This window comes from Microtus oregoni, unplaced genomic scaffold (assembly GCF_018167655.1).
Source record: "Microtus oregoni isolate MIOR12 unplaced genomic scaffold, Mior012 000015F_ref0000493, whole genome shotgun sequence".
Lineage (NCBI taxonomy): Eukaryota > Metazoa > Chordata > Mammalia > Rodentia > Cricetidae > Microtus > Microtus oregoni.
This window is the reverse complement of record NW_024543074.1, coordinates 11,667,483-11,684,981: the sequence shown is the minus strand read 5'-3', so window position 1 is coordinate 11,684,981 and position 17,499 is coordinate 11,667,483. Positions and strand designations below refer to the sequence as shown.

At 50.3% G+C, this 17,499-nt stretch overlaps 1 protein-coding gene across 2 annotated transcripts in view; it reads right to left on the bottom strand.

Annotated features, from left to right (window-relative positions):
• Positions 1–17,499, bottom strand: part of Ypel2 (yippee like 2) — a 58,093-nt gene that overhangs the window by 20,429 nt on the left and 20,165 nt on the right. The window contains exons 2-3 of one of the 2 annotated variants that reach the window (XM_041665016.1): positions 16,917–16,986; positions 16,287–16,600 (exon numbers count right to left, since the gene is read on the bottom strand). In XM_041665016.1, coding sequence (XP_041520950.1) covers positions 16,287–16,403 — 117 coding nt within the window. In that variant the 5' untranslated portion in view covers positions 16,404–16,600; positions 16,917–16,986. The remainder of the gene's footprint in view (positions 1–16,286; positions 16,601–16,916; positions 16,987–17,499) is intronic. The other variant, XM_041665015.1, reaches the window with a different exon arrangement.

Sequence of the window (17,499 nt, the reverse complement as noted above, 5' to 3'; positions counted from 1 at the left end):
TTTAAAGATGGCTGGGGCCCGGAGAGGATGGGAGCAACAGTCTGGGGCTGTTCACAGGAGAGGGTGCTCCTCGGAGAGGAAACAGGATTAAATCTAAGAAGCCAGGAAGGTCAGAAGCCCAGCAACCTTCCCTATTGCACGTTATAGAAACCAACAGTGGAGCCAGGCATGGTGGCACATGCCTTTAATCCCAGCACTCAGGAAGATGGATTCTCTGAGTTCCAAGACCAGCGTGATCTATAGAGGGAGTTCCAGGACAACCAGGGCTACACAGAGAAACCCTGTCCCAAAAACAAACAGAAACACAAAAACAAAAATCAAGCAAGCAAGTGGTCCAAACAGATGTTCAAAAACAAGACAGGGTCTTGTTATGGATATATAGCCTAGGTAACCCTGGACTACTTGATCTCACCTCAGCCACCTGAGTATAGATATCAGCTATTTGGACAAAATAAAGACTCCACCCCTTATATTTCCCACAATTTTATACCCTTGGGGTGTGGTCTTAAGCAATCTTTTAGATGTATTCATTTGTTTGGTGACTGTGTATACATGGAGGTCAGAGGTCAGGACAGTTTCCAGGAATCAGGTCGCTCCTTCCACTCCACTCTAAGTTGCAGGGTCTAAACTAAGATCATCAGCCTTGCAGCAGACCATCTTGAAGGCCCCTAAGCACTCCTGATAACTAAGCACTCAGACGTTCTCATGATAACCCTGGGACTATGTAGGTAGTATTATTTGCATTCCAAGGGTGAGGAAAGTAGATGGGGTCTGGGCCACTCTTAGACCCCCAAAGAGAGACCCTGACCCCTTTCAGCCATCCACATTCTTCTGTAAGCCTTGTCTACTGTCTACACACCGGGCATCTTCATCCCTTATTCCTCAACATCCCTGATGGGGCGGAGAAGGTGTGCAGTATCTACCAGACGGGCAGGGAATCCCAAAGCAGAGCTTGTTAGTTTTTAAACAAGGACCAAGCAGTGGGACCAAGAAGTGGGAGCTTCACCCAGACTGCAGGGCTTTCATGTTGCTCCATGAATGCAGCCAGGACGGCAAGCCCTGGTGTTTTGCAGTCCGTTACCAAGTCTCTGATTAGGTCTAGCAAGGGACTCAATTAGCATCATGGAAACACGGAGCAGATTTCAGAAGAAAGGTCAGCCACAAGCCCTAGCATTTGCTGTCAGCCATCTGCCAGGCAGGAAGTACTACTCAGATCTATTTTTAATCCTCTTCCCTGGGCTAGGACTCCTGGGAGAATGCAGAGGCTGGGGTTATTCCGAAACAAACATCTAATTGCCACCTTTCTATACACATCTGAAAACACTGGATCCTCGAGACCAATGCAGACGTGGAGGCCCAGGTCCTGGGACTCTGTCATTCTGGACTGGACCCACAGGTCATCTTTGATAGCCATGGGAAAGTATCTTAAGACTGATTGGGTCATGAATTCTATTGGGTAACTTGGTGATCTCTATAACCAGGTTCCGAGGACTGGATCATGGGAAGGACTTCCGGCTAGGCGTCCCTGGGTTTTCCACAAAGGCCTGTGAAGTGACATTGTAGGCTTCCTCACTGCTGCCATCTTTATTTACTCTCATTTGTCAGGTAAACTGAAACCAGCGCAGCTAGGCAGAAACCTCATTCATTACTCAGTACAGGGAAAGAAGAGAGAAAGGGGAGATGTTCCATCTCAGTTCCCAAGGACCAGGCATCCAGAAGCAGGAATCTTCTGTCCACTGGCTTCCTCTCCCTCTCGTTTCCACCACAGTCCTGTCTCACTTCAGTGCAGCCCAGGGGATTGGACTGGGAACCTGGCAGGACCAAGGGAGATTATGCAGAAAGGGGCCTGGTGGTTCAGGGAGCCCTTCTATTCGAGGCTCACACCTCAAAATGAGTTCCCTTGTCTCTTGATGCAAACTTCAGCCTCCCGTTCCCATCCAAAGGTAAAACCTCCGTCCCGGCCAAGCCAGACTCCATCTGCCAGCATCAGGGTACTGTGCCCTCTGACAAAGGGACCTGGGGCGGGGGGGGGGGGGGGGGGGGCGCGCGTGTGTTAGCTGGCTCTCCACCCTCCCCTTCCCCCCAGCAGCCTTATCTATCAGTGAGAGACAAGTGGGAAAGGGAGGCTGACACAGCATTTGGTTGCAGGAGCTCAGCCTAAGGATGTGAAACAGGAGACTGGGCGGCAGAGCAACTCAACACCAGCACCCGCGGGGCCAGAGTGCAGGGAGGAAGGGAATGAATAGGCAGGTCTGTGCTTCACAGGTGCCCTTGGCTGGATGCTGGCATCCCAACCCCTCAGTGGTGGGGAACTCTGCTCCAGTGAGCTGGGACATACATGTCTGGGGGGAGGGGGGCACTCCAAAGGTCACATTCCCCTGACCTAGTTGGACCACAGTTAATTAAGGCTCCCAAGCCCTGCTGACTCCTGGTTTCCTCTTCTGGTCTAGTTTCAGGAAAGCGGGGAGTTAATCAGCAAACAACTGAAGACTGGTTACTCTCTACCCCTGCGGAGGATCATGTGTTCCCTCTCCATCCCCTCCTGCGCCCAAGCAGAGCCAGAAAACCCCACTTTTAAACAAATAGGGACTGGGAGACAGTGATCGCCATAAAGTCTGATAACCTGACTTCCAGGACACACTCCTACGCGTTGTCCTCTGACCTCCACACGTGGGACGCAGCAGGCACGCCCAAATATATACTCTATCCCTCACACTCACAGAAAAATAAAAGTTGCAAAATTAAACAAATAGAGTCGGGCCTGCTGGTCCACACCTGGAGGTAAGACAGAAGGATCTAGAGTTCAAAGCCTGTCTAGGCTATATAGTAAGTCCTTGTCTTTAAACAGCCAAATATGGCCTAAGGAGATGGCTCAGTGGTTAGCTGATTGTGTGCAAGCCGGAGCCAGCATCCACAGAAAAGCTGGGTATGGTAGCACACACCGATAACCCCAGTGGCAGTGGGTGGCAGAAGAGTGGGGGAGGAGCGGGGAGATATGGCTAGGAGACAGGCAGAATCAGGGGACCCACAGCGGATCAGCATAGCCAAACTACCAAGCTCCAGGCCTCGGCCTCTCTACATATTCCTGCACAGACAAACTCACTGCGTGCACGTGCACAAATAAATGTGATATATTTAAAAAATAGAAAAAAAATCTTCTCGGTTAGGGGCTACAATCACCAGCCATTCAGGTACCCTTACTCAATAAGTCAGGGACATGCTAGACGACAGTGCCCAGGCCCTGGGAGCCTCTGGGTCACTACAGGTCCACTCAAAGTCTCCCTGCCTTCCTGTCATTTGCAAATGATTAACCTGACGGCATCACTGGAAGGGGGTGCAGCCTGATGGTTATTAATTATCAACATCCACGCCACATTATCGATGCTTTTCCAGCTGCTGTACAGTATCAACAATGCTAGTCACTCACAACTCCAGGCCACGCTTTTGCCTGAAACCAGCCACACTTTTGCCTGAAACCAGCCACACTATCCTATTCCTGCCCAGTTCTAATAAAATCCTATTGTTCCCTCCCTAAAGTTGTTTAGTGGTTCCCTATGGCACAGAGAATTAAGTCTAAACTCCTCAGCACGGCCTTGTGCACCCTGAGACCCACACCTGCTGACCCGAAACACACTCTCTCTGCTCAGAAGGGAATCCCATCACGTGCATGCAGCTCTGGCATACGCAGCTCTGGCGTACCCATCTATGCAGTATACAGAATGATCAGGTGCGCAGGAAAGCCTGCATTTTGACCCATTTTACAACAGCTTAGCTGCTGCACTAGAAACACAGGCCGTCTACAGGCGTTAATTAGATTCTAGCCACCTCTACAGCCCCAAGCGTTTCACACAGCAGTGCTCCCTGTATGCTTCATCAGTGAGGTTAAGATATTTGTCCAACACAGCGCTGAAAACTTTGCTCAAAGCCAGGCCTGAAGCAGAAGTGAGCGGACCCTTCCATACAGGGTTTTGAGGATGGTGCCACTGACTCTTTACTCAATAGGGCTGTGCAATGTTTTCCAGTTAGATAGTGAGCCTGGTTACACTGTCTGGCTCAGTCACCAGCTTAACCTATGGTGGGAACCTGTGGGTGCTCAGCGGCTAAAAATGAAGCGAGCCAGAGGAATGGAATTTTCCATAGTTGCCTCAATTCCTGCACTGTCCCTGCCATGTCGGGTCCTGTGGGGCCACCACTTTCCTTCCCCACTGTTCACTTCACAATAGGCATTTCAAAACAAACATCTGCCCGAAACACTGGCAAGGCCTGGAAGCCCGGGCCACTCGTGCTTTTGGTAAAGGAGGTTTCAGGGGCTCTCTGCCTCTCTTGATGTTTTCTCCAGTACCACAGAGGTTAGCCGTGAGGACCATGTGCTCGGCAAAGCCCAATGTTTACTATCTGGTCTTTCTATGGAGTCTTGCAGACCCCTGGCTTTAACCCGGAGAAGAGAAGATCAAGCTTCAAGAGCCCCTCCCTCCTGGGGCAGGCTCCTCTCTCTCACTCCCACCCCCAACTCCCTATTGCAAGCTCGGTTTTTTGAATGAAGTCATTTCTTTTTTTAGCGCTGTTTTGCAAGCCTGGGATCCACAAGCCTGTCAGAGACATACAGGAGCCTGAAATACCTAGCACATGACCTGGCACCTGATGGTGCTCAATAAATGTTTATTGAATAAACCAAGGCATGGGAAGTCAGCCAGTCTAGCCCTGAACCAGAGGTCCACCCCCCCCCCCTCGGTTTCAAGGTGACCAATCACACAGGTGGCTGGCAGCAGCCTGGTGACCTAGATGTGCCAGGGCTTATCTTATCGGCTTTCCTTCTTCCTCATGTACTTACCCAGCACCCCCACCCCTCAGTGCCCAGGGCAGAATGGCCTGTTGTTTTCACAGAGAAGCAGACAGGCAGGGAGGCGCTCTCCTCCCCCACAGATATATTTTTGCGGTTCTTCTTTCTCCTGGTAGGGGGAGGATGAAGAAATATGATTTCATATGCATCTACCCCTCAAGGTTCCTGGGTGAATCTGTCTGGAATAAAGAACCCACCTCAGTGCCCTACCTGTCATTTGGAGCTTTCAGTCTAGAGAGAGAAGAGGAGGCTACTAGGAAGAAACTTTGGCAGCTTTTTAGCAGGTCCAGAGTTGGGGACCAAGCAGCCACTAGCCAACAAGGAGAGGCCCTGAGAACAGACAGTCTCCCCAAACAGAAGCCAACGGCAAGCAGTTTCACTAGACTGAGCTAGACCAAGGTCCTGATACTCTAGGATCGTCATGAGGAAGCTGAACGCGATGGGACATCTCACGTAAAGACAATCTGAACGGAAAACAGAATAGGGATACTGGCTTCTCGGTACCCGAGATAATTTCCAGGGTCAGGCCCAGAGTGAGGACCCCCACTGTGGCTGTCACCCACCAGTAGCCAAAGGTTCTGTGAACCACTCCACTCCCCCAGGCTAAGGCTTCTGTCTGCTACTGCAGACCCTGGGTCTATCAGCTAAGGCCAGGGCTCACAGCACGCGGCAGCTCACACACATCTCTCCCCATCCATCTGTTGAGAAACTGATGCTAAAAAGAAAAATGAAAAATGCTTTTAATGGGGCCAACTCTAACAGGAAGGAAAAGGGGCTCCTAGTTCCTCAAAGTTGGGCAGTTTTTCTTCTCATGGTTATAGATTGCCTCCCAAAACAGACCCAAAGGGAGAGGAACTATACGAAAAGGGGGACCACCTGCTATGGCCCCTGACACTACTGTGGTCTAGAGAGGGTGTCTGTGGACAAGTGGATGCTGCTGTTTTTAGCAGCAGCTGGTGGAGCTTTCTCTACCACCCCACCCCCCTCCTCCTGACACCAGCCATTGGCCGGGGAGAGGAGAGAACAGAGTTTGATAGCCCTGACCTCAAAGATAATACTTAGGGATCACCAGGTCAAACCCTCCCCTCCGGAGTTTTGTTGAACTTTGGGAACAAAGATATCAGTTTTTGTTTTGCTTTGTTTTTTAAGATAAAGAAAATAGCTCCTTTCAAAAGAAAGGCCCCAACCCCCACGCTGCAGCCTCACAGAATGAAGCAAACCAACGGAGCAGTTCACAGCTAGGGACTTAACACCAGCCTGGAAACCCTCTTCCAGATGTCAAGGCAGCGGTTGTCACAGTGGATTGAAGTCTCTGTAACTGGCTGAAATGTGGGTCAAAAGCAAAACAAAAAAACCAAGCTCACTTGACAGATTATCAGGGAAGATGGGAGCCCCTCTGTTGCTCAGAGGCAAGGCCTCCGAAGGGCCCTGTTGCTAGGTGCTGCTATTTAATTACCTTAGAACTGTAAAGAAAACAGAGTCCAGATTGGAAAGGCCTCGGTAGATAACAGGATAACTGATGGCTAGCATGGCTAAGCCTCCCGCGAGACCAGAAGATACAGAGTGCCAGCCCCCAGTTCTATCTGAGCGCCATGTTCCGTCTGATTTTCCTCGGCAGAAGCTGCTGCTGGCTATTAAGCACACTGTGAACACTACCACCTCATTTAATTTCCCTAAAAAAATCCAACCACATCTCTCGACATATTCCTCTTATTTTGTCGCTTACACCAAAGTCACTTAATTTGCACAACTATCAGGTGAACAGCCAAGATCTGAACACTGGTGGGCTGGTTCACGCCTTACTGCAACCTTGGAGGGGGAGGTCGAAGGGATGTGTGCAGAGGAAGGGAGCCACAGTGGAGCAGTCTTGGAAGATCCCAGGCTGACACCTTCATTTCCCCCGCTGCAGGGGCTGCGCCCAGCTCTTAGAAGCACTAATGTGCAAGGCAGTAAGCTCAGGTTCAAAGGTATCTGGTCTGAAAGTTCCTCATTAGGAAGCAAGGCAAGGCTACATTAAGAGCACACCTGAGGCTGAGGCCAGAGTTAAGGTCCTAGACCCCAACTGCCTGGACCACAGTGAGACTCTGGGGGTGGGGGTGGAGTTTATAACAATTCAAAGCGGGGAAGGACTCTTACAGGCAGGGCACAGCTCCCCGGGAAAAATTCTTAGGTGATCTTCGAGAATGGATAGAGGCCCTGGGATTTCAAGTAGCAGCAAGGAGCCTGCCTAGTGCGGGTGAGGCCCTAGGTGCCATGCACCCCCAATGCTCCAACCCACCAACTCCAGTGTGTGGAAATTAAGTGGAGAAACAGGGAAGAGTCCCCAGGCACGGGCTATGTCAACAACACAGGGTGTATCTACCACCAACACTTGTACACAATCATAGGTCAGCCAATGCCAAAGGAGCAGCCCGGGCCACACAGACAGGTTGTGGCGAGAAGAACTGGGCAGATCTGAAATGGCCTACCTGACTTCTCTGTAACCTTGGCCTTGGGCAAGCCACCTGATGCCTACCTAGAAGGGATGTGGTAAGTATGAGAAGGAACAGCACATCTGGGGAGGTGGACACACAGCAGATAGTCAACAGTGGCTGCTCTCCTCAGCACCACTCTCGGCCCTCTGCAGCGGCAGGAGGTGAGGCCAACATTCCATCTCACCTGCTAAGATTTCCAGCTCCTCGCTGCGAGGATCAGGGATCATGCTGGTTTCATCTCCTCCTCCCTAGCTCTGAGATCAAGTGTTTAAAGAAGTATTATTCAGGCTGGGTCTGGGACTCCACCCTATAATCCCAGCACCAGGCAGGCTAAGGCAGCGCTGAGAAACTAGCAAGACTGTCTTTATGAGGGGGAAGGGCGCGAATAACAGAAAAGGAATATCACTGAACAGATGGCACAGGAGCAGGGGAGTCTGGGCAGGAGACAAACCAGCAGTTTTATCATTCCAGAGGCCAGAGGGAGAGCCTGGGCTAACACAAAACCACAGGAGGGGGCAGTCCTACAGCGAAGTCTTATCCCCAAACATGAGCATTCCTGAGAAAGTCTCTCCCAGGAAGAGTGGTTCATGCCTACCTGTAATCTCAGCATTTGAGGCTGAGACAGGAGGACAAACAACCGCAAGTTTGAGGCCTACACTATATACGGATTTCTAAGCCAGTCTGGACTCCAGAGCAAGACCCTGTCTCAAAAATATATATTATAATATATGACGTGATACATATAATGTTATGTATTATACATCTCTCTCTGTGTTATTTTGAGTGGAAACGCACACTTTTAAGTACCTGCGACCTCACTAAGTGTCCACATAGCTTAGGGGTAAATTTGGCAGGCAGGCATTTATAAGCCACAGAGCCGGCTTGCAGGACACACCTCATTTGGTCAAGTCAACATCCCTTTTTGCTATTTAAAATACCCACGATCCCAATGGATCGGATTTGCGTTCCGGCTCCCTGTAGTCTGCAACAAGACACAAAAAGACGATGATCAGGCCCCCAGTCCCCCAGAAGCGCCCCCAGAAAACAGACCGGTGAGCAGCATGACACATGCCAGGTCATTCGCTTTCCCAGGGAGCAACCATGACTGAGGGACCAGTCTGACGCTTGGCTGAAGACGAAGAACCGGAACTGACTCCCCTGGTTCACACCATAAAGGGAAGGAGTTCATGGTTTCAACCACTAACTGTACACTTTCTGCCAAACAGCACTCTACAGTGGGTCCTGAATCACCATTCGGCTCCAGAACAGTCAGACCATATAGCAGCGCAGCCGTGGACACAATCAAGTCGCCTTCCAGCCCCTCCTTAGCAGCTCATCTTCCAAATGACAGCAACATGTATCACAAGCTGGCCATAGAGGGCTTATCCCGTCTTCAGTAATATCCACTGCCAACAGGATGAAGCCTAACTCCAATCTGGCTTCAACCTATCCCTCCAATCTGTTTTCACACACTTACTAATCCAGAAGATTGGCTTCCCCTTCAAGCTTTCTCCACTGCTCTTGTTCATGCTGCCCCTCCCACCCACTTCTACAAGGTCCTCCTGCCTTTGTGTCCTAAGTGCTGGGATTCCCTGGCAAGTGCCACCACCCCTGGTTCAAGGGCACTCTTGAGGTATGCACACACCCTTACTCTTGCAGATAGGGGTTTACATGGTTCAAACAACAACCTCAGAGACCGGACGGAAGTTATCGTCCTAAAAAATACACATGTGTATATACTTACACACGTAACTTCAGGGATTCCTTCAGTCAGTCCACAGACCCTAGACTGCGTCTCCCTAGTTGAAACCCTGCCTTGTGGTGCAAATATTTTACTAATGGAAAATCTGCCACCTTGAAGCACTACACTAGAGATAACGTGACATCATAAGCACCTCAAGTAACACATGGGCTAATGGGACACAGGTGTCAACATACTGGTGATAACTGTCTCAGGAGAGACTCGAGCCTGGTCCCCACTGTCATGAGAGGATCAGCCTCGTCTCACCCTGAAGTCACCAACTACATGGCACAGTGTTTCCAGTTCCAAATAGCGTTTTACCAAGTCACTTGGTCACTTGGTTCAGAGATTTTTCTGTTCAGCTCTTTTACCTGCCCCCCCCGCCATGCACACACACCTTAGGTGGTCAGCAGACAGCTCTGGAGAAGGATGAAGGAGCTAATACTTCATTAGGAGTCAGGGCTTTTGGGGAGTAAGCACTTGAAATAACGGAAATAATTTAAAGTTGGAAGTGTGATTCCCTTTACAAAGCCTAACTGCTAAAAAATCCTTTGGAATAAACTTTGGGTATAGCTCACGAATGCTGCTGCTAGGGAGATACGGAGCTGGCTGCACAAGCATGGGGACCCAAGTTTGAATTCCACAAAGCATGTGAAAAGTTGGGTGTGAAGGGAAAAATATGTGGGTGAGAAAGAGAGAAAACCAAGTGTGAGAGGCATGGTGGTGTGGAGGTGGAGGTGTGGGTGGGGGTGTGAAGGTACGGGATGTGGGGATGTGGAAGGAGGTGTGGAGGTGAGGGTGTGGAGGGAGGTGTGGGGTGTGGAAGTGGAGGTGGGGGTGTGGTGGTGCAGAGGTGGAGGTATGGAGGTATGGGGTGTGGGGGTGTGGAGGTACGGGGTGTGGGGATGTGGAGGGAGGTGTGGAGGTGAGGGATGTGGAGGGAGGTGTGGGTGTGTGGAGGGAGGTGTGGGGTGTGGAGAGAGGTGTGGGTGTGTGGGGTGTGGAGGGGGTATGGAGGAAGATGGGGGTATGGAAGTAGAGGTGGGGGTGTGGAGGAAGGTGTGGAGGTGAGGGTGTGGAGGGAGGTGTGGGTGTGTGGAGGGAGGTGTGGAGTGTGGAGGGGGGTGTGGAGGGAGGTATGGGGTGTGGAAGTGGAGGTGGGGGTGTGGTGGTATTCACTTGTAATTCCAGCACTGGGAGACAGAGACAGGGAGGTTTCCCGGGTCACCTGGGAAAGCCAGGCAGCCAAGTCTGTGGGAGAAAAGGTGGGTAGCAGCTGAGGGACAACAATGAAACTGACTATGGCTCTACAGGAAAGCACAGACAGACACACACACACACACATACACAGAACTTAAAAAAGAAAAAGAAAAACAGACTCAGAGGCACAAGATTCCCAACTAGGCCACACAATGATAGTTCAACCTCCCGATTCTGAGAGTCCTTTAATTACCAGGTAGAACTGGAGCCCCAGTAAAAAAAATTCTATGAGATAGATATTTATAGAACAAGCTTCAATCCTGTTTCCTCCCCATTGTCAAAATAGAAATACTAATTTTATTTCAATTTTTTAATCCAGTAGAGCATATATCCATTGGATTAAAAAAACAAAAAATAAAAGGGGCTAGAGTGATGGCTTAGCAGTTAGGAGCATTGGTCAGCCTTGCAAAAGACCAGAGTTCAATTCCCAGCACCCACATGACGGCTTAGGCCTGTAACTCCAGTAACTCAGGGGATCCAGCATCCTCCTAAGGTGCCGGCCACACACAAGGTACACATACGTTCAGGCAAACACACACTCACACATACACACTCACACATACTCAAAGTGAGCGTTCCACATGCTTTGCAAGCTAGCCAAACCCACGGCCCTGTGACATGGACGCGTTACTCAGGAGTTGCTGTGCTTTAGGGGGAGCGTGAGTACCAATCTTATACCCCAGCATCTACTTTGCTTGTAGATTTGCCCAAAGAAAAGGAAAGACATTTTGTTTTCTCCTATATTCTTCATGTGATTTTTTTTTCCTCTTTTGAGATAGGATTTCATGTAGCTCAGGTTAGCCTCAAACTTGCTATGTTGCCAAAGATGACTTATGAACTTCCCAACCTTTCTGTGTCCAACCCCTAGAGCTGGAATCACACACACAGACTGCCATATTTGTGGTTCTGGGGATCCAATTTAGGGCTTCCTACATGCTAGATGCATCTTCAGCCCAGGACCTTAATACTTTAGAACATCAGTACTCAACCTGTGGGTCGTGACCCCTTTGTGGGTCAAATGACCCTGAGGGTCGAATATCAGATATCTTGCACACCAGATATTTACAACTCATAACAGTGGCAAAATTAGTTATGAAGTAGCAATGAAAATAATTTTATGGTTGGAGGTCACCATCACATGAGGAGCTGCATTAAAGGGTCACAGCATTAGGAAGGTTGAGGACCACTGCTTAAGAGTATATGTGGTTGTTTTTGCTGAGACGGGCAGTTTCTGTGTAGCCCTGGCTGTCCTGGAACTCGCTGAGTAAACCAGGCTGGCCTCTGCTTTCCAAGTGCTTGGGATTAAAGGTGTGCGCCTCTAACACCCAGCTAGGGTACTGAAAGCTCAGAATGGTGGGCAGCAGAAACCAGGAGAAACAAAGTCCTGCCTGACAGGATGGTCAGCAGGGTGGGACAGATCTCTGCACCACAGCAGCACCCCGCCAGGCCCGCAACCTTTAAGCCACTGCACTGGAGTGAGAGGTAGAAGGCTTGCTGGGAACCACAGTTGTGGAACACTAGGGCTCAAAGGCACAGGCGGGAAACTAAGGACAGCTTAGCCCTTTAGCGGCCACTAGATCAATACAGCATCAGCACACGGCACCCTCCCACCCCTCTTCTCAAAGCAATGCCACAGAAAATCTCTTAGCGGGAGGAGAGGCCAAATGCCACCACAGCCAGCCTGAGGAACCCCACAAGGAACAAAACCTGCCTCCAGAGTTCCCAGCCTTATTTAGAAGGCAAGTAAGCTCAGGACCCTTCGCACAGAAGGTGGCCCAGACTGAGATAGAGATCGCTGGTTCAGAGTGCCCTGACCTAAGGCTGGTCCACTGCCACACCCAGAATGGTTTCCTCATCAAGACCAGACAGTCTGCAGTCCTAGAACACCTGTCTCCAGAAAACAATCAGACCCACAGATCCGACCAAACAGTAACAAGTAGGTTGGGTGGTGAGCAAAATATTGCTTCCTTCCACCTGCCCGGACACCCACCCAACAGCCTCCCACAAAGCCCTTCCGATAAGGATCAAGTCTCGGAATGAAGTCACAAGTTTCCAAACGCCCTACCGCTCAGTTGAGGGCTGGCGGGCAGACAGCAAGGCAAGGCATCCTCACAAAAGCTTTGTGAAACTGGACTTGGTGGCAGGGGCCTATAGATCTTGACTGCTTGGGAGGTTAAGGCATACGGACTCACTGATCCAGTGGAAGCCAGTGTATTTTTATGCTGGGCCTGCCAACATTAAGAAACAACACTGCGAGCAATTCCTCATGTCAACTCAAAACACCCCAGCATGGGGACCACAACACCCTCTAAGAGAAAGGCTGTAGGAACCTCGGCACACTCCCCGGAGGTCTCCCCTCCCACAGACCAAAGTCTGTGTTACTTCCTATGGACACGTTAGGCTCCCAACTGTCCCCCCTGTACATACAATGCCCAGACAAGTCTTAATGGAAAACACGTGACTATTACCCAGAATACCCCCCTCCAATTTACTCCCCCTACTCTACATTTGCATGGGAAGACCAAGAGAAGAAATGGAACCATTTCATACTGCATTCATATTTACAAACCACCTATGTACCCCTGACCTCACCTGAGCTGTGTGGCAACCCCATGAGGTAAGCCTTGCTATGGAGGCACACACAAAGTGTGGTTACCTGCCCCCTGCTATGGGTCTGAATGGCGCCTCCCCACCATCATGTTGAAATACATGTATTGGGACATGTGGCCTTTAGGAAGTTATTAGGCCACGAGGGCAGAGCCCTCATAAGTAAGATGATTGTCAGGATAAAGAGGCCAGAAGAAGCCAAGCTCAGTAGCACATGCCCTGATACCTGGGAGGTCAAAGCAGCAAGACCACTTTGGCCCAGCAATTCAAAGACCATACCAGGCAACTCAGCAAGACTTTTTCAAAACACATACAGAAAATACAAGAATACATAAATAAGCCAGAGAAAGATCCTTTGCCCTGCCCACTATGGAAGGCCACACAGTAACAAGAAGCCTTCTGTGAACTGAAAAGTGAACCTTGAGACAACCTTGAGTTTGCCAAATTTCCAAATCCGGGGTTTCCCCGCCTCCAGAAGTGTGAGAAGTCAATGTGTCTGTTGATGGTCCATTGTTACACTAGCCTTCACAGATGTCAGACTCCATTAACAGCCAATAGCATTTTGCCCATTTTATGAGCAAGAAAGGAAAGACTCAGAGGTTGGGCAGCTGGCTGCTGGCAGCTTACCTCCTGGGTCTGTAAAGAGGGCTGGGAAGGAAGCAACCCCAGCACAGCTTTCCAGCACCAGAATCAACATACTCTGGCTGTTTAAACTTTACCATGTTGTACTTCCCTGATGGCTTAGCAATGCTGATAGGAAGGGAGCCTGAAATCCCTGCTCCTAGGCTCACTCTGTGCTCTAGACCTTTGCATCTCGTGCGCTATAATAAAGCAGCCCCCCAAACAAAGGTCCAGCTCTCTGACTCAGGACCCCATTTCACGTACAAAGCCCCATTTAGCTGCTCCACTGCACCCACCCCCGCTATCTGCTGCCCAGCTCTCAACTCCTACTGGGCAGACTCTGAAACCATACAGGAGATTAAGTCAAGAGGGAGAACAGGAGGGACATTCTCTCCTTGAACTTTCTTAAATGGAGGAGGGGGCACGAGAAAAGAAAAGGCCCATTTTTCCAAGGAGGGGGCCGAGGCAATGATCTTTCCATTAAGCAGACGTGCATAAGAATGTATAGATTATTTAATGCTGGGGGTGGCAGAGCGGAATAAAGGAAGCTTTGTACCTTCCCCAGCACCCTTCCCTCACTCTTTCCCCAGCCAGGCATTCCACCCAACTCTTTAAATCTTCCAGCCCTGATGTACCCCATCTGTGCACTGGCCGCAGCCAATGAAATCAAGGCCTGTGCTGACTTTGGCCTGGACTTGTGAGCCTTCCTGTCCCGGGAGTGGGTAGGAAGGAGGACACAAGGCCAACCAAGCTTTTCTCTTTCTGCCTCATCTCACAAGTCTTCATCTGTCCGTTTATTTGATCACTTACTGAGTTTTTGCCATGGGTCAAATTCTGATCTGGGGACTAAGTCAGACAGAACACAACAGAAGGATGTGGAAGGGTACATGAGAAAGGGGGGCTGCTCTCGGCAGAGGCTTGAGACCCCCACCTTCATATCCACAGAAGGCCGCTTGTGTCTCGTGGCTAACTGAAACAAAGCAAGGACGTGGCAGACCACCAACGGCCCTGTCCACCTGACCAAATGCAGTAGAGATAACCTCGAAGGTCATTGCCATCTCTACAGAATATCTGACTTCCATCCATCTTTTCATCTTTTCCCTGCTGGTATGGCTTGGCCTTCCACTCACCTTAAGGAGTCACAAGGGTTAGTGGAATAGCATTTTTTAGTCAGTACACAGATGCTAAAATGCACTGGAGCCTTGACTTCTTACACCACAGACACTTCTTCCTTATGTTAAAATGGTGCCATAGATGTCTCCCTAGATAGAAACACTTATTTTGGAAATGTCTCCAGGAAAAGGTTGTGGAAGGGATACGGCGCCAACTCAAATACGAGTTTTTGGCTCACATTCCATGCCAGGAGACTGGCTAGCTCTTCCATAGACATGGCCTCCCACATCCAAATTTCCAGTCAAGGGTTTACCCCAAAACTCCAAAGAACCCTGCACCAAGATGATACAGTAGATAGCTAAAGGCTCTCTTAAGTGTAAATAACAAAGTTTGGGGATGAAGAAGAGTGGAACAGGTAGACATTCTGCCAGGGCCCTGGGGCATCGAGGTTGAGCTTGTGTGTTACTGGGCAGCTTGGAACAGACCCACAACAGCAGACTCTGTTCTGGGCCCTCATTTCAGAATCTGTGACTGCAGCCTCGATTATCTGGCCAGCCTTCATGCGCCAGTCAAGGCAGCCAGCTGCAAGAGGAATGTTCTGAACTGCGGGCTGGAGCTGTCACCCATCTTGGGCCGAGACTACCAAACCCAAGGAGAAGAAAGCAAGAGTCTTTGCCTAAGTATCTGTCTGTCCCTTAATTGTGTGGAGGCTAGCTTCTCAGGAAAGATGCTATTAAAGGAGGAATTCTCCCACGATCTTTTTCTCTTTGTCATCGAGCCTAGTAAAACCTGTTTCTCCTCCCCTGGGAACCCAGGGCCGGGAGGGAGATAGCTCCCCTGAGAATACCGCCCGAAGTATTCAGTTCCTGTATTACACAACTGAGAACCCGAGTTTATTCATTAGTAACCCCCAGCCCCAACTTCAGAAGCAGCTGTCGAGGCACCTCTGGGAAAACAGGGACTTGTTCTTTAGCTATGATCAAATGTCACTCTGTATCACTTTATATAGAGGTTCCTTCAGGCCCGGGGCTCAGCCTTTCAGCAGGCCACTTTTGTTCCTCCCCAAAGGACAAGTTTTCACAATGCCTCAGCCTCGCCACTTTCCTTGGGGCTTGCCAGGGGCTCTCCCGTTTGAGCTAACAGTGGGGATGGAGCGTGGCTCTGTGGTAGAGTTCTTGCCTAACATACAGAGGCCCCGATGAACCACAAAACTGTGAGCTGCCAGGCCCCAAAGCCTCTAACAGGGTTGACATCTAACTTCTAACATAAGCTGCTCCGAGCTGGGCGGTGGTGGCGCATGCCTCCTTTAATCCCAGTACTCAGGAGGCAGAAGCAGACGGATCTATGTGAGTTCGAGGCCAGTGTGGTCTACAGAGGGAGTTCCAGGACTGGTTCCTAAGCAACACAGAGAAACTCTGTCTCAAAAAATCAAAACAAATACAAACTGATCCACTACTCTGTCCCTGCAATTCAGAGTTGATTCTCAGTGGACAGTCTGCAGGTTGGCCCTCTCCTTCTAGAGACAGTGTGCAAACATCCTAGACTGTAGGAGAGCTTGTAAGTCTGTGACTGCAGGAACAGGAAATGCACCTTTACTGGGAGGCGAGAAAGGCCTTCGAGACACCAGTACCTTGGAAATGAGTTCGTCATGATTGGCCAGGTGAGCTCTGCAGTGGATGCAGCTGTAGGTGCGGTGGCAGGAGGGCAGGTATGCCTGAAACGTCTTGGATCTTGTCATCTTCACCATCGGTGCAGCTGAGCGCGGGGCGAACTCTGGGGCAGCCCACGAGGCACTCCCACAGGACGGGTCGCACGGGAAACACCGGAAGACACAGGTAAAGGCCGTGGTTTGGCAGGGGGTGGGTGTGCGGCAGGCTCCACACACTGGTGACGTCTTCAGAGGAAGGACTCTCTAGCAGAGGCCCACAGCTGGTTCTCGGCAGCCTGCGGCAAAGGAAAACACTGTCATCAAATGGAGCAAAGCTTCGGACAAGATGACCGCAAACACCTGAGAGGGATCAGCAGACGCTGGCCACAGAAGACCCGTCCTTGTCTCTGACCCTTCACACTGCACCACTCCAGCCTGCTGGCTTTGTCAGGTAACTGGAGATTCAGTAGTTCCAAGAATGACACAGGTGCCTAGCAAACTGGCATCATCAGCATCCCTGAGCACAGAACTGAAGACGGGCTATTGGCAGCCCCCAGGGAAGACCACTTAGGAACCCACACCCCCAGACTCGGAAGCGATTCAGCTACCCACCACATCCAACAGTCCAGAAATCTCATCTATTTTCAGACTCCAGGAGCACGCCAACACTTGAAGCCACCACCTGCAGGGAAGCAAACCGCACAACAGCCTCAGCTGGAATAAAGTGTGAGATTTCCCACTTAGCAATGCCCCGAAGGGTGGTAGCCAGCTTGTCTGAGAGAAGTGATTCTCTCTGCAACACCTTGCTCCGACAAGAAGCCCAGTGTATGTGTTTATTTGTGTATTTTAAAAGGCAAAGAAAGCCGGGCGGTGGTGGTGCACACCTTTAATCCCAGCACTCGGGAGGCAGAGGCAGGCGGATCTCTTTGAGTTCGAGACCAGCCTGGTCTACAAGAGCTAGTTCCAGGACAGGCTCCAAAACCAGAGAAACCCTGTCTCGAAAAACCAAAAAAAAAAAAAAAAAGGCCTAAATTAGCAAGCATAACATTTGAAAAATCACAATGACCATGGAACTCACAATTCCTTTCCAATTCTCAAATCTCCCATTGCTACCTGGTCTCAGCCTTCTCACTGGCCTGCTAAGAATGGGGGAGAGGGATGGGGCTCCCAGTGGAGCCACTTGGAAGAATGCCTC